The 24,943-nt window shown below is 37.9% G+C and overlaps 1 protein-coding gene across 7 annotated transcripts in view; it reads left to right on the top strand.

The window, feature by feature from the left end:
* The first annotated feature begins 3,887 nt into the window (after positions 1 to 3,887).
* Positions 3,888 to 24,943, top strand: part of MAP3K7CL (MAP3K7 C-terminal like) — a 39,505-nt gene continuing 18,449 nt past the window's right edge. For 4 of the 7 annotated variants that reach the window (XR_011152542.1, XM_069023442.1, XM_069023402.1 and 1 more), the window contains exons 1-6: positions 3,894 to 3,974; positions 6,069 to 6,214; positions 6,417 to 6,477; positions 6,733 to 6,841; positions 14,813 to 14,871; positions 23,179 to 23,294. Coding sequence is in view for 6 of the 7 variants with exons in the window: in XM_069023442.1 (XP_068879543.1) it covers positions 6,460 to 6,477; positions 6,733 to 6,841; positions 14,813 to 14,871; positions 23,179 to 23,294 (302 nt within the window). In the remaining variant the exon portion in view is untranslated. Of the gene's footprint in view, positions 3,975 to 6,068; positions 6,215 to 6,416; positions 6,478 to 6,732; positions 6,842 to 14,812; positions 14,872 to 23,178; positions 23,295 to 24,943 lie in introns of all 7 variants that reach the window. The other 3 variants (XM_069023418.1, XM_069023411.1, XM_069023426.1) reach the window with 3 other exon arrangements.

Here is a 24,943-nt window from a genome sequence, read left to right on the forward strand (position 1 = left end):
CATTTATGAGAGTAGAGCTTTGGGGAAAGTACATTATTTTACCTGTGTTAAAATACTACCTAGGCAAGGAGACCAGAGGTAATACCTAAGAACACTAATGCTCTGTCAGTTGCTCCAGCTGTCAGGATATGGGATGTTGGATTGTGAGTGATTTTGCTCTGTGTGCAATTTCAGGCAATACTTTTTTTTTTTTCATTTCTTCTTGGAACATCTTCCATATGCTAGAATATTTAAAGTGTATTTTTAAATAGTGACCGGTAATCTGTGAAACACCATTTTAGCATGAATGAGGTCATATGCTACTAAAATACTACTTTTAGTAGGACACTGAGAGGAATTGAAAGTAGCACGCTAAAAAAGTGAAGGCAACAGGTGTTTTATTAGATTGCAGATATTGGCTTTTTTTAACATCTTTAGAATAACTGATACTTCATCCCAAAACTTTTTGCAAATTTGCATGTTTCCACTACTGAATATCAGTAAGTCCCAGTGTTCCTAATTTAGAGTATATTCCTTTAAGGTGTTTTTGACTAATAAAACATGATATCCTCTTCTATCACATCACCAGTTTCATAATGTGATGCAGGACTGAAAGAATTTTGCTTGGATACCAGGCACCTGATGACTAAGAGTATACTGAAAAAGGAACAGGGCAGGCTATGCTCCTACACAAAAAACCCCTGGAGTTATCAGCATTCTGTAATTTTCACAGAGATGACTGTAAGGTGTATGTGCAGCCTGTCAGGGAGAAGTATTTTTTGTGTTGCAAGAAATTGGAGAGTAACTTGCTTTGGTGCAATTATTTTAATCACCTCTTTAGTAAGTAAGAAATGTGGGATTTATCTCTACCCAAATGCCTTGGACTATTAATTTGAGCAAGTCAAGGAAGTGAAGCATCCTAGACTTCAATTTCCCTATTGTTTAAAATTGAGTTCTTCCCTATTTACTCTTATTAAAGTAATTCAAAGAACTTTTTAAAATATGCTGTTTGAGTCCATGCTGTTGAGAGTTTTAGCACAATCACCCCAAGAATAGATAGATGATAAAACAATTACAGTCAAATCATTCATCCTGATGCTTCAACTTCTGCATTCTGTATGCAGAATGCTATAATAGTCTCACATTTTAAAAATATGCCACCTCCCATAAAGTAGTAGTTTCAGGTGACTAATCATTGTGTAAAGCACAGAGCTGATACTTAAATGCAAATCGGGGGCTTTTTGGTCTGTGCAGTTTTGGATCTTAGCCCACAATTCACAGTTTTCAGAGGCAGCACGCTTCACAGAAGCATGTAACTGTGTCCTGTTCTGGGCTCCTCAGGACAAGAAAGACATGGAGATACTGGACAGGGTGCAGCAGAGGCCACAAAGGTGATGAGGGTTCTGGAGCATCTCTTATGAGGAGAGACTGTGGGAGCTGGGCTTGTTTAATCTGGAGAAGAGAAGACTGAGATGGGATCTCAATAATCCATCCAAGTATTTCCAAGGAGGGTGCCAAGAGGATGGTGCCAGACTCTTGTCAGTGGTGCCCAGTGACAGGACAAGGAGCAATGGCTATAAACTGAAACCCAAGAAGTTTCACCACAACATGAGGAAGAACTTCTTTCCATGGAGGGGAGCAGAGCACTGGAACAGGCAGCCCAGGGGGCTTGTGACGTCTCCCTCTCTGGAGACAGTCCAAACCCACCTGGACACTTTCCTGTGTCACCTGCTCCAGGTGACCCTGCCTTGGCAGGAGCAGTTGGACAGGGTGATCTCCAGAGGTCCCTTCCAGCCCTAAAAACTCTGCGATTCCATGAGTCTGTGAAAAATACAGATGTAACTAGAAACAGTGAAATTTAAAAAAACATGGATACAGTGGCTACAAGACATAAAATGATGATGTACTTAATTTGCAAAGGCACATGCTATTTAAACTGAGTGCAACTGAAGTGTCAGGCTGGAAATGTGGAGTGCCAGAGCCATCTGGAAAAAAACACCCTGTGCTATTCAGTCTACATTTCTGTCCAAGACCCTTGCTGTCATGGCTACTGGAAATTCTGCCTGTCAAGATTTTATGTAGAGAACCTTTCTTAGGCTTTACTGTAATGGCATGTAACGAAGGCACTCATCCCATCTGAATACCACCTGTCCATACAAAGAAGTATCTTATGATTTGGGGAAAACCCTGGCTCCATGAAAACTGATGCAGAATATTTTTTGTGGCTCCACTGGAGCCGGGATTTTCTGTATCTTCCAACAAATACTTTCACAGTAATTCGATGTGGAGCTGGAGATCAATACCAACTGCTGGTAATATTGAGCTGTAGAATGTTATTTGCAGTAATGGTTGTGATCAGAGGCAAATCTGTCTTCTGCCCCTTCTGAAGGAGAGATTTAGGGAGGAACCCTCAATCTCTTCAGAAACACATAGAGAAAAGAGAAAATGGTCAGTGTAGTCATAGGTGCAGTCCAGCTTTCCACTAGCTGTTTGGGCCAGAGCTCTGAAATCCCACTGCAGTTAAAGACCATCTCAAGAGATACCCGACTAATGGTGTAGCTGTCTGAAGCCTTCCCGGGTCATTGCTGGGGCAAAGGTAGTGTGGGTAGGATATTTTTGCAGTTTAGTAGTTTTGAAGTATAAAAAAGGTCTTTTGAGGCCACAAGGGCAACTGCTAGCTTCCAGAGTTTTGCCCTGGTGAGATCACTCCTGGACTAGGGCCAGAAGGTGAGAGAGTGAGGAAGGATGAAAATTTGACTTCAGACCTCTATGTCTTAATTTGTCCTGCAACCTCTCTATAGCTCAGCTGAGCCAAGGGAATCTAGGAATGTGTCTGTAGAGATCTGGGTTAGATAAACTCTTTCCATTTGGAATTTAGAGATGAAATATAGCTTCACACACATTTTGAAGGAGACCTCCTTTTCAAGCACTAAACAATAAAGATATTCTGTAAAATCATTCTGTAATTGTTCTCCAGTTTTCTCCATTTGTTCTAGTGACAGTGGTAGCACTCAATCAAAGAAGTCATGTAGGCAGTACATGTGCATGACAGGGATTAAACTTTTCTTGTCTGGCAACAGAAAATAAAACTTTAAGCTGAAGAAATTAATCTCTTGTAATACTTCAAGATTTATCTATTAAATTGCTTGCCAGTGGTTTGAAAAAAAAAGCTACCTGAAATCACACTAGGAAATCCTCCGACTTCAGTCAAATCTCTGATTGAGTCAGCTTCATTTATCACCACCATCACCAGCTGATCCATAAATACATCTGCTTTTACAGCCTACGCTGAGATTTGCCTGTTATCTCCTCAGAAGAGCAAGGCTAGTGGCTTCTCTTAAACAAGCGTGGCTTAGCCAAAGCCAACATGAACCTGACTAAGCCTAAGAGGCCAAGCCCATCGGTTGTTGTTAGCTTTGATAGCCACTGCTATCATTTGAGAGTGTGCTTGTAGCCAGTCCAAGTTGGCAGTGTCAGCCCAAGCTGATTGGAGCTGCAGACATTTTTGCTGACTGGAGTCATGCTATCTTTGCCAGTTTGCTGGAATAGACACAGACACTGATTGGGTCATGCTGAAAACATTCCTGTCCTATGAAGCAAGTCTGTTTGTATTTCAGGTTTGCCAGGACTAATGAATTAAAAATCTTGGGCTCACCACAGTTTGCTGCTTAATAATGCCTGTGACAGAAGGATTTTTTCCTCCCTGAAGTGTGACAGCATCATAATCCCTCATCCCTGGCAAGGAGAGGAAGGAAAAGCAGAGTTGTGGAGAAAAGTGGAAAAGGGTTATCTTTTGGGTCAGCAAAGCCTATGGGAAGTGCAGGTAGCAGCATGTTGCCCTGACAGCTGTCTCAGCTTCTCAGACCTTGTCAGTTTGTTGCTATGCAGCAGGTGCAGCCTTTTCTTTTATTGAAGCTTTACTCCATAAAGGCAACGACAAGCCAAGGCAGTGGCTGGCCCTGGATTACACAAGTGCAGACACTCCGCTAAGTGAGGTAAGGCAACAGGTGTGAAAAAAATCCATAAAGCTATAACAGCATTTAATCTGAGTTCTGCTGCAGGTTTTTTTACAGAGGAACAGCAGCCAGCCAGCTCTATAGGCAATTGTTGGGAAGAAAAGAGCTGCTCATTAAATTTCATTAAATTCCAGATTGCCCACTCACTCTCATCTCTGTCTACAGAGATACTATTCTTCATTCATGGAGAAAGCATGTGGGGAATTGGGGGTAGTTGGTCTGCATGTTTCCTAAAATCACCTTATTTGCACACAGGCTTCTTCCATCCCTCTCTGTTCTTTGTGATTGCTTTTTGTGATGAAGAGCTTGAGGATTTCTCAAAAAAAGGAGTGAAGGCATAAATGCAATATAAAAAAATTGCTAACAGGGTAATTGCTGTGTATAAAGATGAGTTTTCTTTTTCTGAATTAGAATAAAATGAAAACTTTCTTTTGTGTTTTGATAGAATTCACCATTTCTTACTGAGAGGTTATTGATTTTTGCCCTCACAGAGTAGATGGTTAAAAGAGTTAACTTAAAAACATTGAACACCACAGAGTATGTGATTGGGATAAAATAACAGTCTTGTAGCAATATTGTTATGGCAACTTTAAAAACTCTAGCAGAATGCATCCTTTTTCATTTCTTAGGCTATGATGTGAAATGTGAAGTATACTCTTGTGTGCAAGACCACTTGAGATAGTCAGTCAGTGTCAGGGAAAGTGTACCAACAGCACAGAGTGATGAACAGCCTTGTTTTAAGGATTTGCTTATCACTTAAAATCTCTTCATTCTGAGGGTTTTTTTCTTTATCTTGTGTGGGGAAGTAAGGAAGGGAAATATGTTAAAGAATTTTGCATTGGTAATTCTGTTGTTTTTTAAAAACAATGAGATGTCTCAGATGTTTCTTATGAAGTGAGGGTGGGGAAGAGATCAACAATGCTCAGAAGGTAAAAATCATTTACTCTGATACTATGCACTTCAAAATAAAATATTTCTGTTGACTCCAAGAGTCTTTTCCTGAATCTAAAAACATACATGGCTGCAATTTATTTGGCTTTTCTTTGCCTCTGCTCCATAGATAATAGTTCAATTTTTGTGGGTCTTGAATACTAGTAATGGGGAATTAAGAGCAGTCCCTAATATCCTTTGTATACTAGCAGAAGGAGACTCTTTCAGCTTCAAATAAAATTTATTTGAAATAAGGAATTTAGATTATTTGTTGTTATTATAAGAAAAGATTATGCACTTCAAATAACAAGTAACCGTATCACTCTGCTAGCTAAATATCAAGAGAGACAAAACAAATAAACAAGAAATGGTGAAATTAATGGACCCAATGCAAATTTGATCCTCTTCTGAGGATCTGATTGCATGGCAGTGATGCCAGAGAAGTGTTTGATTCACTTGTGTATCACCAAGGAAGATGATACTCCTGAAATAGTGTTCTCTTCTATTGACTGTTTGAGATTGCCAAATAATTCAGTATGAATTAGAACAACTTGGTAGAATTTTCATGCAATACAATAGCTGCTTTACTGAAAAACTGCAAGGCTATTGGCTTAGGAAACTGGCTTTTGTTTTCACTAGCTAAATACTCTGTTGTCTGCTGACAATGAATTAGTAAATTCATTGTATTTTCCTGATGAATTTTTTTTCTAATTCCCTGAGAAGTTTTAATGGTAATTTAAAAGCATAATTGTTCACATATTTGGTATGAATACAATGCGTGCTGGATAGCAGTCCAGAGTCCTAAAATAATTTCTTTATGGGTAGATCTTTTGCATGCATGAAGTCCCACTGACTTCACGTTCTCCACACATAGTGCTAAACAGAAGATTAGTATCTTCGAATTTTAGCAGCTTTGTACTAGATAATCAAGGAGATTGTTTGCATTCAGGTGTTCAATAGAGTTTAACCAAAACTATTCATTCGAAAGGTTAAATATACATAGTAGAGCTCAGAGTACAACTTTTCAGGGCACAGAGATGTTTTAATTACATTATTAGAGATCAAAAGTAGCTAATTCTTTTGTTGCTCAACAATTCTTTAGCGCCATATTTGAAATGAACTAGCAGTTTTCTTAATGGACAGGGTTTCATCACAGTAAAATCACTTTTTGGAATTGATGGTCTCAGAAGAATAGACGGAGGGCTGAGTAAGGTCCTGACCCAGGAGCCAAACCCATGCAGACAGACCCCTACACCTGCACAGGCTTCCACTGAAGAATCACCACCAAGGTTTGGAGACCCCATGAATTTTTGGTCATGAAGTGCGTGACTTGCAGGCACAGTTGGACTGGGGGGGTATGGGTGGAAGGTAGGAGGATGAGTGCCTCCTCATTGACACCACGTGGAGTGGTGTGCACGGTTCCAATCACAGGGCAGGCTTGGGGTCATGTTACTCTCAACTCCCCACCCCTTCTTCCTTCTTCACCTTCAGAACCAGGCAGCATTGCCACGAGTCAAGGCTTGCTGAAGGGGCAATGGCGGGGAGCAAGCAGGTGAGAAGAGAGGCAGCTTCCTTTGCCATCATTCTTTCTAATCTATAAATAGCAAAAATAAAAGCAGTCTCTGCACTGAATTTCACTTAAATTCTTTTTAAATGAAAAAGTGAAATGGCGCTCCCTTGACTTTGATTCTAAACATTGCTTAGCTAGAATGGGAAAGGCAGCTGTGAGTGCATGAAAAGCATTAAAACTCATTTGTTGAATGATGTCACATGCTCTGTAATAAATATATTTTTTGTATTATTGCAGCTGGAACAAACAAGTAAAAGCATTGACTCAAGTGCCCACATGATCACCACTGCCAGGGTACCTGCTGATAAGCCAATACGAATTGCCTTCAGCCTCAATGATTCCCCAGGTACAGTTTAATTTATGGAGTAAACCACAATGCTTTTATTAAACCACAACTGCTTTTAAATTTTACATTAACTTACCAGTGTTTACAATATCAAACCTAGTCCAGTGTAATGGATGGATTTTTTTCCCTGAGTGGTAGCATGTGATCAGTTTCCCTGTCTGATACCTTTTAATGTTTCCATTAACAATTTCATTAGACTAAACCCACTAGATTGACAGGTTCAATCTTAACTTTCTTTCAGTGGTTTGTGGAATGCAATTAGGACTGTAATTAACTATCAAATTTACCTGCATGAGCAGTGTGTCTGATTTTGTGAAATTGTAAAACAAGAAAAGTAAAAGGACAAATTTAAATGAGCCTAGAACAGGAAGAGATTTTTTCGAGGAGGAAGGTTGGAAAGTGCCACACATGCCCAGCTTGGTGAAAGGTTTCAAGGAAACAGGTGCCCCACATGGCATGTTCTCTGAGACAGCAGCAGAAATTTCATTGATGTTTATCCTATCAGCTAGTGCTGAGGGAGTATTAATTTCCCCAAACACACCCTGTACACACACGGACCCTTTGGAGTAGATAAATATTATTAGTTTGCACCTTCAATATTGCTAAGGACCAGAGAGCTGTTGCCGAACAGTGAAAGCCAGAATGAAATAAGTCCAAGGGGAAGCTGAAAAGCATCACATAAAAATTGTCTGTTGCTTTTGCTAAAGGTGAGTGCCTTGGAGTCAGGGCTGAGATGTATTTATGGCATGAGGTACACGGACGACTGAAACCTATTGATGTCAAGTGCTTTATGGGACTCTATGCATTGTAGGATAATGTGTGAGGTCGCTGCCTGAGGTTTGTGTGAACAGAATCTCAATTTGAATGCAATTTTCTATTTTAAAAATATTTTAGAATATGCATTATCTTTCCTAGCTAATTGTTGTGTACTATTAATTTTCAGCTACAATACTAAAATACAATCTCATCCCCTAAGCAAGGGAATTAAAAACCAAAAGTCTTCATATATTATTGAACCTAACTTTCAATTCGTAAAGATGAGTGACAAAGAAAGATTGGGACAAGGAATATAAAGAAACACGTGATAATCTATGTGCCCTTTTTCATAAATTAAAATAACCCGGTAATTACATTTTCATTACAGAAAGCAGTAAGGAATCATTCACATCTCTCAAGATACAGTCACATGGTAAATTGCTTGCAGGAATTATGGCACAAATAGGTATTGAAGAGAGATGTAAAAGAAAGGGGAGTGCTCTTACAAATTATGGAAAAAGAATGCTAATGTGAGACACTGAAACCAAGTCAGGGAAAGCTGAGACCATGGGAAAATCAAAGAGAGCAGAGTGGTTTGTGACAAGAGATGGCAGTAGGAAATGACAAGGTTCTGAATAGCTTGGAAGAAGGGGACATGAAAGGCAGGAAGCCTAGCTTCCTTAACATTGCATCATATTTTATTTTTTACTTTTTTATCCTGCTAATAATTCCAGCCTCTCTCTTAATGTTTACAAAAATAAACTCAATTAGAGAAACGTAATCTTTTTCTTCTAAATATTGTTAAATTGTTCCAAATGTTAAAATTGGTAACATTTTGAATCCTTTATTGTATATATACAAATGTTCCTGCAGTATACAGTCTGGAATCTTCATGAGTACTCATAAAAAAGTAGCAACCAGTAGAGTGAGTACCATGTTCCCATCTGCATCACATCCCTTTGGGGATACCAGGAGGTCTAAACTTACATTATTGTTTTACTATGTTATAAGAATTTCAAGCATTTTCATGTTCGATATATTTCAAGAAGGCAAAGGAAATAAGCTTTTTATAGGTGTGAAAATTTCCAGCAAACCATAGTTGAATCAAGAGACTACAAACAAGTATTTAACTTTTTTTTTTTTTTTTTAAGATGAGCTACAAAAACATTCAACAGATAGACCTTTAGGTATTCCTTAGCAGGTGCTTTTTTTTCCCCCTTACTCTTTTATATTTTTTCACCTTTTTTTCTCCTTGACAAGGATATTTGTTTTCAGTGCAAACAAGAGTTACATGATGTGTGATAGTAAAGCATCAGCTGAAGCTCATGCACTGCTAGGATACAGTAAGCTCTTCACAAGGGCTAAGTGGTGAGGAAATCTCTCAGACTTAAGCTTTTCCTTAAATTCTACCTCACTTGAAAGGCACAGTGACACATTTAGCCAAGAAAGGCTGCATCCTCCTTCCGGGGGCTGTGCAACTGATTACTAGGAGGAACTGACAGCATAACTGGATATAAAAAGAGGAAATGGAATGCTTCTTCTGGGTGGTGATTATCTCACTGGCTAGGATTGTAACCAAGCAGTGGGTGTGAGGAGCAGTGAAAGGAAAAACTACTCTCAGCTCATGAGAAGAAATTACTTTGTGTTAACTGACCTACAAGATCAGAGCTGGCTTATCCTGAGTGTACAAGAAATAATTTGTGTTACATTATTTGTCAGTCAACACCTGATGACTGAATTTCTGGCCAGCTTTGTGAGGTATTTTTAATGTGAGAGTAGGGTAACCAGTTCCCTAAAAGTCTTAGGAGCAGCCCATCAGCAGGTGCTATATACGAAGACAGTTTTATTGTGTATCTCTTATTCCTGTATATATAAATGTTTATGTTTGGCTCTTTCACTCAAGTTCACTAACACACGTTTCCCAGGGTGGGTCTGCACACTGTATTGCAACAGTTTGACTTAAGCTACCATTTTAAAGTAATGAATTGGAAACATGTTATTTCAACCAACTTTACATCACTTGGAAACTAATGCAGCTTGAACTGAATGTGGTGTTACAAGATTCAAATAAGTGTTCCAAAGCTGAAAATTCCTTGTAGTTTGTCAGCATCAATTTCATTTAACCAGTGAAATTCAGTGTGTCGTAATTTTTTATCAATCTTACTTACAAATATATGAACTTCATGGAATTTAGACAGCTGGATTTGTTTTGTGTAATAGTTCAAAGGGAAGGTTTATAGGTTCCTATCTCCTTGCCTCCTAGAATAAAAGCTTGAATCTAGCTGAGAAGTTTTGCTCATGGTATGCAGTTATAAATGACAGGATATAAAATTGTTAGTGAGTTCTTTAATTTGAAATTAGTCTACCTCTGACTTTCCAGGAAAATCACTAACAACAAAGGCAAAACATACATCTTCTGATGAACCTGACAGACAGTGGAACAGTGCCATATTTTTGTAAGCATAGCAAAATTACTTATTTTACTCCTCTTTATGCTTATTATCCTAGTGACTACAAGGAATTTTTTGCTTTTCTAGTTGATCATGCAAGACTGTTTTGTATTGGTTGCTTCTTCAAAAGCAACTTTCAAATTTCTACCCCAGTGTCATATTGGTTGTAATGGCAACAGAGGCTTTCCAGCACATTGATTGAAAACCAGTGAGGATGGCTAAAATTTATAGAGCTAATTTCCTAAATCTACACCCAGCCTACAGGGCTCGGTCCTTGGGGAATTAGATGGGAAATCAGGTGATATACCGTCAAAGGGACATTCATCTGAGGATGCTTAGGCTTGAGTGAAATTCTATGAAGTAGAAGGATTTTGCTCTTACCTCTTCTGTTATGGACTGTTTCTATTTTTGGGAGGTCCACAACTCTTATTATTGAGCAAGCCTTCACATCCTATTCCTGGGTGGGGCAGTGACCGTTCCCCACTATTTTATGAGTGAGGTAACTGCGAGGTTGTGTAAGGTCATGTCAGGCAGGGCTGTGAATAGAAGCCCTGGAGCTCCACAAAGCAGTGCCAAGTCGCAGTCACTTAGCCACACAGCCTTCCAGGATGAATCTGATGAGTCTATGCTTGTCTGTCAGTACCCAGCCCCAGAGCTGCTGGATCCCACAGCCCTCCCAGGACCAAGATTGGACCCTGACATGCAGTTTGCCTCTGTTGTTGGTGCAAGTTGTGGTGCTTGCAGTTCAGTTTGAGCACTTTTCCTGTGCAAGGGGTGATCCACTTACAGGGTCGCAACCTACTTATGTTACCAATTTAATTCTTTAATTTAGAAGGAAGAGATCTGAATACATTGGCCCACACATGTAGCAGAAAAAAAATAGTACCTGACTGTATAATTAAATACTGGATCATAACTCAGTTACTCAAGGAAGCAGAGCTGTGATTGGCATTTCCTAAGTTTCAAGTGCTTGATATAGCAACCTTAATGTGCTTTCAACACATTTAAATTTTTATATTCTATTTCTGTCTTTTTGAAGATCATAGAGAAACTAACTTGCAAGATTATACTGCAAGTGAATCAGATGTTGTTTTTAAAGGATTTACAGCCTTTAGCTCACAGTTCAGTTAAATGGAACAGCCATATAGGAAAAGATTTGGGTATTACACTTCATTGTGCCAAACATGGTGTCAGTCAGACAGCAACATGTGAAGGATTTCTCTCATTTGACTACATGATGGAGGTCTGTGATACTGGAATCTCCAGGAGACCAGAACATGATTAAATAAGTGATGCTTTCTGGAAATCAAGATTCATTTTTAAATGTGCAACATTAGCATATATCAGCTGCCTCAGGGCAAGTAGTGAGCCTTTTGTACAAAGATAATGTTAGTAGAGTTCAGATGCTCTCTGTTACAAATGACAGTTGTCAGCAGCAAACCAAGTGAGCACATGAACCTGATGAAACAGACATGAAAATCACACTATTTCATGCACATGAACTGAATCTTTGGTTAAAAATACATGGGTTTTAATCAGGGTATAGGTCTTTAGGGCATTTTTAAATATAGAACTTCAAAATTAGATTTGGGATCTATGGGAAATAAGGAAATGCTACTCACTTAGAAATCATGTTACAGATACATTAACTTAGGTGGCTGTAATGAAGTCCCTGATCTGATTCTTTTGCATCACAGGATAGTGCTGTTGAGTTTTCTGGGGTGGCCATAATATACACACGTATGTTTTTTGTCCTTTCTTGTTTCCTTTTGACCAAAATCTTGACCCATTTTCAGGTGCAGTGAGTTTCTGTCTCTGATTTTTTAAAATATTTTTATTTTGAACAAAATAGGTTTTCAACATCCAGCTTGAATTATAAATAATTTTTCTTTATGTCTTTCTTTGTAATGACTATAGGGATGAGATGCTGTTCGTAGCTGGTGAAGAATCAGCCTAGATATTTTCAGGGCTTTGTGGTACAGAAAAGACGCTAACTTTATTATAAAAGGGCTCTTTAATTATACCAATGATTCCTTATACTAATCTAGATACTCATTAAAAATGGATAATTAATTGAGAAAAGGGGAAAAGAGAGGTATTTCAGAGTTTTGTTTTCTAGTTAAGGAGAGGTAGAGCAGAAGATAAACACAGATCAGGAGATAGTTTTGAGAATGTTTTGATCTTCAGAATATTTTCATTCGCATTTCAGACATTTCTTGTATCTGATTTTCAGAGTCAATAGATTTTTAAGGCTAGAAGTCAATGTGATTTTGACTGGTTTTCTGCATAACGCCCAGTATTCTGCCTTGTAAGGGCAATAGCAATTCTTTGGAAAAAAATGCAAGAGTTTATGTCTTTCCCCTTGACTTTCTGAAAACATCCTCAAAAAATTTTAGGAGGTGAATGACTGCTTTCATTTGCTTTCCCCTTGTGTGAAATTACAGTGTTTCATTATTACCAAGTGATTTTTATTGTTATTGTGGTTGTTACTTTGACAACAGTGAAATAAGGACTGATCTGAGGCAATAATTTATTTCACTGAAAGCTGTGGGGAAAGCCTTTTGTTGTTCTTTTTGTGGAAAACAAGATTGCAGTTCGCTATGAGGATTTCTGTTAATTTTTGTAATCTAAATACTTCAGCCGAAATACTCAAAAGAGCCTAAGAGAATTAGGAACTCAGGATAATTTCAAAGCACTGAAGTCTGTAGCATTTCTTGATGATGTTCTGCACATCAGATGATGATTTAAACAAGTCTTAAACTAGTATAACTAAAAAAAACCCCTAGCAGCTGTTCAATAGATGCTGGGGCAGGCCCATTATAAAATGTACTATGGTATGTCATAATGGTTAGGATACCAGTACATTCTATTTTTAGTACCATTGACTCAGTCACTTGAGTTCAAAAAATAAGCAGGGAACATCTGTTTATTGAAAGGATTTCCTCTACACTAATTTCTCTCTCTATTCCATCCTTTATAAAGTACTTCCAAAATTTTTAACTGATTCTTTTCAGAGTATAATCCAATTTATTTTCCAATATTCTGACACTGCATTAATTTTATTTTCTTATTAATAACTGATGCTGTGAAAAAGTAATTACTGTCTGCTGTTTCTTCAAATTTTTTTTTTAATAATTTGGAGTGTTGCTTTTGCTATGTTTTTCTGAATTTTAAAGATGCTCAAGATCCCTCCATAAAGCTACTGTACCAAAGATCATACTGCTGGATTGTCAAAACAAATAGCAGTTTTAACTGCCATCCATGACTCTGGTCCAGTATCTCTGTCAGAATATTTATCAGCTATTCAGCCAAATACTCGTAGAGCAGCTGTAGCCCTAGTCAGACTGAGTCTTATTCTGTCCTTCCTTTTAGCCTTGCCATATGATTCATCTATCTCCTTTTAGAATATTAGTCTATTTATATGTTCTAGAAGAAAGCAATAGCAAATTAAAGGTAAACACATGCATATTAGCATGATACAATTCTATACAATTAAAGCAATTTAAGTATTTTCCAGAATGGACATGCTTGGCATATGGTGTGAAAAAAGGAGGGGGACACTCACATGACATGGGTATGGCTTTTTGATAGTGCTACCAAGACAACTACTCCACAAAAATACAGGAACTTCACTTTGTTTACTGAGGAAGTTCAAGAGCTTTTGCTTTTGTATGACTATATTTTTTTTTCTTCTCTGAGCATCTCTTCCCAGAGGCCACCCAGCTCTAGCTATTTTATTGAGTAAGGCTCTGACCATGTGTTAGCCAGTATGTTTATTCTTCATAGGATAAGGTGACTTATTTTACTTTTTCCCCCCTAAGCTCCTCTGCTGTATAACCACAGAGGCTAGGAGAAAGAGGTATCAAATATTTGACAAATAATTCAGATCCTAGTCTGTACTCTTTTAGAATCCTGCTTTGATACGAGGGCCTCTTGATCTTGTTGGGGTTTTGTTGCTGTGTTCAAGTCTACAAGTACACAGCAGGTTGAAGGATCTGAACTGTGTTAGCAATTTTCTCCTGTAAGAGCCATTCTTATTTAATTTTGACACATTACAAATAACTGACTGTAAGCTAATAGTAACACTCTCTTCACCTCCCATAACCTGTAGTAAGATAAATAAACAGTCATCACAATCCAATGCAAAACTGAGAGTGTGAAAGTCACTGAGAAAGAAATACTGCAGCAGCGCTACCAAGTGTGATTCATATTTCTGATCTCAGTCCAGCTAGTGGGCAGGTGTCCACATCACAACTCTGACATAACTGGCACAATCTGTCCCACCTTTGCTGGAAGCCTGTACTAAAAAGAAAGAAAGAAACAAACAAACAAATAAAAACACAGCTTGGTTTGTTGTCGTGATTGAACTAACTCTAGCCCATAAGGATTGTAATAGATAGGTTAAAGTCCTTTAAGACAGTCCTTTACTTAGCAGTGTAATGGAGAGAGCTCAGAAAGAAAGACAGTTTAGATTTATTTGTTTTATTAAAATATCACATGTTCTACTGGACTAACTGCTTTGTTTCTTAATCACTGCAATGCAAAATAAACTTTCTGTATTTCCAAAATAAACTTTTCTTATTACCAACCCACTAGTGTTTTCAAGGATTCTAGTCAGGCATCTCAAGTGTAAAAGATAAGATGGAGGTGTTTTCAGGAGCCAGATATTACTGTCCATATTTGCAATATAGAACTTCATCAAACAGATTACTTTAAATCCCCTCTTTGGTACACAATAACTGTTAACATCATGTTTACCTTTTAGATGATGCTTCCCCTGAAAACTTCTCTTTGGCTTTTCCAGAACTAGATCAGCAACTGCAGGTAAACTTTTATTTTGTTATGACAGTTCTACTTCACATTCACTATATTTGTTGTTATAAATAGCCTCTAGTTGTTATACTAAGGTGGAAGTTTTTAGTGGTGCTTTTCTAGCCTATAAGCATTTAATAAGACCGTATATATCCATAGAAGAAAACATTGTCTTTTCAAGATCTACAGAAAATTTAATTTAACATTTTTAGTCCAACTGCAGGGAAATTACTATTTTAACAATCTTGCCTGCTTTTAAGATTTTCTATACAATTCCTGCAGTGCTGCTGCAGTGCAATGAAGAGAGTTCTCGTTCATTTGATGGGAGAAGGAATGAGACAGGCATTATATATTCTAATGCCTGCAGGCTGCACTATGATATCATCAGTTTTCTCAGAAGCATTCCAAGAGAACAGTTTTGTGACCAGTCTGATTTGTCAGCATAGGATGATGGGCCCCTAATATACTGGACAGTGAGCAGTTGATGGCAGCTCCATGGTTCACCAGGCGCAAAGCCTGTTCTGCATCCAGGGATTATTTTTTCCTCTGTGGTGGTTCTGGAGTGTTTGCTGGCTTTTGTAGACTACTTCAGATCATCTGTTTTCCCAGGAGCATTTCAACTTCCTCTGATATTTCACTATGAAGGCATTTGTTTCCTGACTGTAACTTGAGAAAGGTATTAGTAGACCATTCGTTGTCCAATAATGTCATCTTTCCTGTACACATCAACTCGTGAGACAACACAGGAGGGCTGCTGACTTCAAGGGCTGATGCTTCTGTCCTGCTGCTCTCATCAAAAGGATGACTGAGAAAGGAATGGAGGATGACAGAGACTCTTCTTGCTCTATCCCTCTCATCCTGAGGATATGTGCAGGTTCTTCAGGCATAAGTAGGAATTAATAACTGCTTAAGATTTGGGACAAAAGGAACAGGGTAGGATGCTAACCTCTTTATTCCACTAACCTTCCAGCCCAGCGAACATGATCAGTACTTCTTTTTCCTCAGAAGAACTGAATTTGAGAAAAGCAATCATATTTCATGGCTGAAGCACTGAATTGAAAGTAAAGAACCTGCATTTTGCTTCCAACTCCATCAGTGACACATTGCCTAATCCTGGAGTTTCTTCATCGCTCTGTTCATCTCTGAAATTAAGTTAATAAATTTTACCTTTTTTGTTAAAGACCATTAAGATCACTGGGTGAACGTTGCTCTAAAAAGAAAAGTATGATTATTGTTGCTGCTATTGATACATAAAAACAAAATTACTAGCATAGATATAAGTACTCTTCCGGGCAAGTGATGATTTTTTTATTAGGACTTTTATGACCCATATTTCTGGAACCTATAATATACTCTAAATATGGAATTTCATGATAGACTGAAAATGCTCCTCTGGAAACATTCAAGTGTGCTGGATAAATAATAGCTCTTCAATAGAAGTTTTTAAGTACAAACTAACACAATCCCACTAAGTGTACCCTATTGGTCTGTTAAGTACTTGACTTTTTTTTCAAGAAAACCTTCCTTTACTCTCATGATCTCAATGTGATAACAAAATCAAAGAAACAATCAAAGGCTTTGATTCATATAATGTTCTTTTTATTGTCTTTCATAAACTCTCTTGGTAATATCAGGGTAGCTGAAAGGATAACTTATGAGAACTACCTGTCTGACTCAACCACTTAAAAGTATAACATTTGTGGTAGCACTTCATCCTTTAGCTTTTCAAGCTTATGTGAATATTTATATTTCAATGCCTTTATGTTCAAGGGCAGTTAAGTCAACACAGGGTTCTGAGCTGATGGAGAGGTAACATTGCATTCAAATTTAGCAATAAAAACTTGAATTTCCTTGCTTTTGCCAACCTGCATCACAGCTTCATGTGATACCTATTTTATGTAATTACAATATTTATGATCGCTTTAAAATGTCAAACAAATTTTGATACAAAGTAATCATTTACCTCATTACATTTCTTATTAATTGTGGTTTTTTTCAATTGCTACAATCCAGATTGCTGAGGGTTTGTCAGAACTGTATGGCATGTGCTTGCGATTCATGCCAGCTTTGAAACAGGTAGCTCCTGTATTACAGAAACAAGTAAACATGGGCTTCCCTAGGACCTACAGAAGTAGTGAATGGTGGTATCCCTTGTCATTCCATCCATGCTTTTTTCTGTCCCAAAGTGCATTAATATAGAGCACACACATGAAGGGTCATGTAAATGAACCTTTCAATCAACTGTAGCAATAGCAGCCTGAAATGCTTGAATTTGTAACAATGCTGGTACATATGTTCATAATAAAAATATATCTTAGAACCACAAGATTTTCATTACTGTGCCATAAATACAGTCAAAAACATTTGAATTTTATTTAAAGAAGCAAACTATAAATCCAGGTTAGGTGGCTATATTGTAATAAGCACCTTAAAAAAAAAGTAATAACTTTTCAGGTTTCAAGCATACAAAGGAAAATTTTGAAACCTATTTTAAAAACAAACAAACAAAAAGCCTAAATTAGCTGATCCTTAAGCTGGATTTTGAAAGCAGCTTGAAAGCTATGTAAGTTCACCGAGTCACTTGGAAAATCAGAGCCTTAGAATTCTATGCATGCAGGCAGTGGACCACAGCCTGAGTACCAAGCAATTTGCACCTCTGTTTTAGGCTTCAAGCCCTCGTCTTCCTATGTTAGGCCCTGGCAGACAACTTGGCTATTTGAGCAGAATTACCTAGTGGTCCCACTTTTCCTCCCACAATCCTTCCATACCTATTCCCTGGGCAGCAGTATCAGATGGCAGGGCAAAGTTCAGTGCAGCCTTCCCTTGGCAGGGTAACAAACCCTGCTGTCCAAGCACCCAGCTCTACAGAGGTAGAGGTGGGATTGCCTGGAGACAAGGTCTTTCTAGGAGACTTAGTAAAAAAGCTAATTCTCTATAAGAACTCTTACTAAAGGGTAGTTGTATTTGCAGCTTCTTTCTGAAGAACAAAAATGACCAGTATGTGTATTCTGATGTACGAGCTAGCTTCAGACTAACATGTTTTATTTTCAAATTACTTTTTTGAATGTTACATTTTTCTACATGTTCCAAGAAGCAATTTGTAAGAAAATAACTCAACTACTCTAAATCAAAACTGATATGTGGTCAACCAGACATGAAAGCCCTACATATGAGGACAGAGCAGCTTAAGCTATATTTGCAGCTTTATTCTTAAAAAAAACCCCCACAACCAAAATAACCTCCTGCTAAGTTATCAGTGAAACAAAACTCGTATTAATTAACTTCTTGCTTTCCATTCCTTTTGTTTGCAATATTGGAAATTATTCTCTTCCCACTGACGAGCATTACCTGCTTATTTGGGCTTTGGTGTCTTTTCCCCTCTCCTGTGTGTGAGCCATTTGGTGGGTAGTGCAGCAAGGTTAGGCTGGTTACACTTGTCACTCTGTCACTGGGAAACTTTAACCTTTGCCTTGTGTAAAACCTGGACAGGTCCTTGGAAGGCACTTCCTTGATTAGCTGCATAGTGGCCCCTCTGACAGACACTTTACTGCGGGTTATCTGCAGTATTTAGAAACATACATCAGCATGAAAGGCCTTGTTTAGGTCACTGAATGGAGAGGAGGGTATCTAGTGTTAAGTACCTGCATTGCTATGCCCATTGCATTGTCTGTCCCGTCCCAACCCTTCCTGTGACTTGCTCAGTTCATCTCTCTGTTCTCCATGGAAGTCTTTATTCTAGCTGAGAGCTGGATCCTGAAGAGGGAAGAACACAAGTCACATATGGATACACAGGGTGTTCTATAATTCTTTATCTTTCAAAACCAGGTTGGATGGGGCTCTGAACAACCTGGTCTAGTGGAAGGTGTCCCTGTCCGTGGCTGGGAGTTTGAACAAGGTGATCTTTAAAGTCCTTTCCAACACAAAACAATTACATGGTTCTGTGGACTCTTCTCATGAAATTGTGAGCTTGAGAAACATTTATGTCACATTTTGTATTACAAATCTGTGTAGTTAGATGACTATAAAATTGCTGCAACAGAGAAAAAGCTCCAACCATTTATAACATCAGTTTTTAAGTCAAAGGATAGTTTTTCTTGCTTTAGTGGAGAATGCCCATATAACAGATGTAATGAAAAAGTTATGAAAGTGGCAGTGTGTTGTGTGTGATATAAGCATTTAGCAGAAACCTTGTTTAGTCTGGAACTTTAATTGCTTCTACTGAATGCCAGGATTCTTGTTAGACACATAAATTAATTTCAGAAAGTTTAAAAGTATACTGTGTTTTTAAAGAGGATGCTATATTTTTTTGAAATATATATTGATTCCCATGAGAATTCCTAGAGCACTGTGGTGCTCTATAATTAGATTTGATTGCCTATGAACTTGACAAGTCTCCTGTAATGCTGCTGTGATAACTTTGGTCTTAGATTATGTAAGACCATGTTATGCATGTATGTTAACATGTATGCATGTTCACCAAGTCAGAGCATCATACTAAGGTTAGAAAAGAATGGAAAATCTCCCAGGAAGGAGAGCGAAACTCACAATTGCTCTCATCCAGTTGACCTGAATTATTTGGAGGAAAGAGAACTGCTTACTTTCATAGTAAAACTAGACTAGACTAGATGTATCCTAAAATAGGTATCTGAAACTGGTGGAAGAGCTCCAGTTGCACAACAAAAAGTAGCTGCAATGTGCTATTTTTGCTTGGCACAATGTGTTTTTTTCCATCATAGAGGAGTGCACAAGGCCATATAAGGAACATAGGCCACATTCAAAACATTGGCATTGGATTTTCCAGTTTTCCAGAAGAGTTTAGCTGAAAGTTACCAAATTTGCAAAAAGCAAGACACCACTCTTTAATTAGACCAGTGCTGAAGACTTCTAGACAAGTTCACATGAGCTGGAAAAACTGCCTGATACATTTTTTTCTTGAAACTTCAACTTTTTCAGGAGAAAGTTTTAATTTTTTTTCACAGTTAAACAAACATGTAAATGCAAATAAACTTCAGTGAATTAGAAAATCAACTGTCTTAAAGTTTTTGAACGCTTGAGTGGCACTGTCAACTCTACAGCTTTTGTGGATATGGAATGCTGATACTCATATGGCAAGGCAAAAGAATTTGTCACGAGTGAAGCAAAAAAAAAAAATCAAACCTGAAAACTGTCATTCTGTGTCCCCCCAGCAAAGATTTTATTTAGAATACCTCCTTCAACCTGCCTTAAAAAGCAGGCAGAGAGGAGGTCAACCAGATGATTAGAGGAATGGAGCACCTCTCCTACAAGGAAAGCAGGTCCATTCCAACCCAAACCATTCTGTGATTTCCTATTTCTTCATGAACTGCCTTTGCATGTCATCTTCCAACACCTTTCATATCTGGATTCTGAACAAAAGTCTAAATAAACAGTGCATATGTCTGGTAAAGGTCTACATATATATGTGCAGTTACAGGATGGTCTATAAGAGGATGTCTTAGTGTCTACCTGCTGGATTCTGTAGAACATTTATCAATATTACAGTGAGTTACTCAACAAAATACAAGGAAAAATCAGACCTTGTTGAAAATCAGGCATAATAGGTTAGACCACCAGTATAACTTACAGCTGTAGCTTTTGTACTAGCTTTGTGAGCAAAATGAGAGATGCTGCATGTGCATATTTTGCCCACACAGGAAAATGAGGGTGGATGACACTGAAGCCTGAAATGAACAGGATGAAAAGTAGCAACTGTTGCCATTTAATGCAACTTACTTTGGCAGGGTTTTTTTTGCTTGTCTAGCAGGTATACTTTTATTTATATTAATTTATGGACAGGCAAGGTACTTCATGAAGTAGCAAGCTCAGGCTGTCCTAAGAGGAAGTTAAAGTATGGCTGTTTGTTTCTGAGTAAATAAAAACCCATACTGCAACTTGAATTTTATTAAGGCCTTCTGAAATTAGTCACCTCGGTAAACTAGCCATCTCTTAACATAAAAATATTATACAGACTTCATGGAATGCCATTGGATAGTATGTGCAATACTTCCCATTGCCTGGCCTCAGACATTTAGAAAAGTCCTTCCTGGTGGAATGGAGGTTTGTATCTCTCCTTTTCCCATGTTATTGCAGTAGAAGGTGTTTGCTAAATAAGCCTGTTTCATATCCTACTGACCAGAAATTACTCACGGATGCTGTAGATACTATCTCTGAAACCTTTCTTAGAAGTCTTCAAATTACAGAGGAGCAAACCAAATTCTCCAGTTCCAGCTGCCCCATGCCTGGAAGTGTTCAAGGCCAGGTTGGACGGGGCTTGGAGCAACCTGGTTGAGTGGAAAGTGTCCCTGCCCATGGCAAAGGGGCTAGAACTAGATACTCTTGAAGGTCCTTTCCAACCCAAACCACTCTATGATATGATCCAATGATACTAGTCATTTGAAAACATAATCACATTTATGTTTAAAAGAAAAATACACTAATAATTTAAAGGTTCTTGATATAGTGCTTAATACCATCAGACAAATTGAAAATAATTTTATGAACAGAAATTAGTAAACTGATTGTACAATTTGTTTTAAGTTTAATTTAAGTGCTAAAATATCAGTGTAAGAAAAAACGTCACTGAAGAGGAAACAATAATAGGAAGGGGTTTAAAAGTCAGCAACTGGTTCTAAGTGAGACTTAGATACTAAGTTTCAGCATGACTAGATAATTTTTAGCTCTCTATATATATCTTTTGAGTGGGAAGCTGGAATATAGAAACTGAACACTGTTTTAATTTTTAAACTGATTTAAACCAGCTAGATTAGCAGAAACTAAATTGGAAGCAAATCCAAGGTGGTTTTTGCTTTGTTTTTGCTGTGTTTTTCTTTTGAAGTATCACTGTTTGGGGACTTTCCCCTTGGTACTGTTCAAAATTGTTTTATTGTGACGCACTTGTTGGTGGCTGATCTCTGGTAGATAGCAGAGATGCTGCTTTGGCTCATCCCTGCATTCTTGGATTAGAGCACTGAGACTTCTATATTCAGTCTTGTTAAATTTATGCTTATTATTTGGGTAGCTATATGAATGGTGCTATTGCTCATCCACATTGAAATGCAATTAAAAGCCCTTTTCTAGGGATTAGATTCATCAAGTAATGAGCTGTCTTTTTCCTTGGGTTTCCAAAATCTCCAAGATCAAGGAGGATGAAACAATGTGTTGCAAAACAATTCTGCTGCAACAGTTTCACATTTAGAACATGGAACATCTGTGTTAAAATTTCAGTGAGGAATCACATACCATCTACAAGTACTTGCAAGGTCCATATATTACTTACATCTGTGCTTTGGGTTATGTCTGAAGCCAGCTTACCCTGTCTCCTGAACAAAAATGTTTTTAATCTTTGACTCTGAATATGCTTAGTAAAATTTAAATTTCCAGTTTAGATAAAACAAAGGATTAGAAGATCATAAATAGAAAAGTCCGACTACTTGTGCTTTTATTTTCCTAATAATGTCATTAAGGGAATATTATACTACACGGAAGAGTCAGGGTAGGACAGAAAAAAATGCAAAATAATCTACTAACTAATAATCTAATAACTCAATTGGATATTATTTAACTGGGCAGTAAAGGAACTATTTTAAGTGTTTCCTTTTACTTCAAACATGTGGCTCAAGCGTGCTATTTCGAGTTCATTTACAGTCAATAGATTCATGGTGAATAACTTAAAAATACTTCCTGAAAGTGTTATAACCAAAATGTGACAGTCAAGCCTGAAGCCTGAATTAAGATGCATTCTTTTTTAAGGAGCAAAAAGCGCCTACATTTAACTAAAATGTATTTTCAAGAACTTTGATGAAATTCACATGAGGAGTCCTAGGACAGATTGGTTTTATTTGCCATACTTATCACATTCAGTGTGCATTGAAAAAAGGCTGATCTTGCTGCAACGATATCATTTCCTGCAGTGAAAAGATGTATGTGGTAGGTCTGACCAATGCATCAGCTTTAGCATTTACATATCACTCTAGCTGAAAAAGAGGGAGGTAAGGGAGAAATCCTTATTTGAAAAATCTTCAGAGATATGTTGCAAAGCTGACAAGGAGAGTTCTGAAAATTCTTACAATGTTTGAAGTTTTACACATATTCTTATGCAGGGAACTATTCTGGGCTTTTTCCTTCCATGAAAGGCCATCACTAGGAGTAGCTGGCCATTTCCTGCAGTTAAGGGAACAAATTCTTTAGGTATTCTCACAGGAATTTAGATAAATACTGTATCTTTCAAAATATGTGGGGTTTTAACAAATATTTCATTCAAAAAACAGTGGGGTTTTTTTCTTCTTCTTTTTTTTCTTAAAGCCTCTGCCACCTTGCCATGACTCTAAGGAATCTATGCAGGTGTATAAACAGCACTGCAAAATAGCAGAAGAGTACAATGAGGTCAAGAAAGAAATTGCCCTGCTGGAAGAAAGAAAGTGAGTAACTTTCCCAAAGGATTTATTATTGTATATTCTCTTTGTAAAACCATGTTTGAAACATGAAGGTTTAACACTGTATTTTCTGACCTTATATACATATACACTTATATATGTATATACTTATTTATACATACCTTATAATTGTGGCTTTCCAGTATCTGAAGGAAGCCTACAAGAAAGATGGAGAGAGACTACTTATTAGGGCCTGGAGTGACTGGACAAGGGGAAATGGCTTCCCACTGCCAGAGGGCAGGGCTAGATGGGATATTGGGAAGAAATTCTTCCCTGTGAGGGTGGTGAAGCCCTGGCACATGTTGCCCAGAGAAGCTGTGGCTGTGCCATCCTTGGAAGTATTCAAGGTCAGGTTGGACAGGGCTTGGAACAATCTGGCCTAGTGGAAGGTGTTCCCTGTCTGTGACAGGGGGTTGGAACTGGATTATCTTTGGGGTCCCTTCTAACCCAAGCCATTCTATGATTCTATGATTTCATGCCTCTGCCTGATGGTCACAGTAGAGCACAAGTTGTCCATTGCTCTGTAGGATCAACTGAGGCCACTAAGGGCTCTGGGCCCTCAGCTTTGTGGATGTCCCTTAAATCCTTCACTGACAGCCTCTAGGTCATATAACAATCCAGTTCAGCTGGTACAGGTCCCCTTTTCAATTTTAGGTTTTTTTCAATAAACTTTGCATGCTTTAATGAAGAACATAATGGATCCTCATTTAGGCTTCGAATACTTGACAATGTTAGTAAACATGTTTCTGTGAGGTGCTTTGTTTTTGTGTACGCTGGTTCAATATACATTGGCATTTCAGGCGTTCATACCCAAAGTGAATAAGCTGGAGACTTTTTTCTTGTCTATGGCCTGTAGTCATAGCCCTGTCATCTTTTGCCTGACTATTTAATGGCAAAGTGCACTCTGTGGCTGTTGGTCCCTTTCCCCAAGAAACCTGAAAAAGAAATTCAGAGAGAGGAAAGAAGGTGAGTAATGAAATCTCTGCCCAGCTGACCTTGCAGTTCAGCCAAGTTTGCATCCATGGGAATCTTCAGCTGCAGAAACAAGATGATGGGAGGGAAAATATTAAAATCCTGTAGTCTTACAAGACAGCCAAAGAACTCCCTGAATCCAAACTATGCAGGGTAAGAAAGTGAGATGTCTTTATCCAGGTTGATGGCTATAGGCACAATATAGTTACTTTTTGCCTGAAGCGTCAAAGCTAGTTGAAGTTTCCCACTGCAAATCCCCTTCCACTGAAGGACCTGGTATGGCACTCAGATGCTGACAGACTGGAACAAAAGCTAAAAAAGAAGATGTCGAATGTCATGGGAAAATGCATTTTGCATTTGATTCATCATTTTGCAGTGTTTCCATTTGATCCATCATGAATTGAACTAGACCAATCAAAAGTAATTGGTATTTTAAAAAATATTGGAAGATAATTAATTATTAAAAATTTGCAATGATTTTTCAAATTTGGTTGTCTAATATAAGCTGCTCACATATGTATTTGGCAATCAATTCAGTGGAAACCACATGTCTTTGTCTACTCTGGAAATCCAAGCAAAGTATAAAATATTAAATGGTTGTTTAAGTGCTTGACTTTAGTTGTATAAACACCAAAGGTAGCCTTAAATCATTTGGGGTTTAG

This window comes from Aphelocoma coerulescens, chromosome 1 (assembly GCF_041296385.1).
Source record: "Aphelocoma coerulescens isolate FSJ_1873_10779 chromosome 1, UR_Acoe_1.0, whole genome shotgun sequence".
NCBI lineage: Eukaryota > Metazoa > Chordata > Aves > Passeriformes > Corvidae > Aphelocoma > Aphelocoma coerulescens.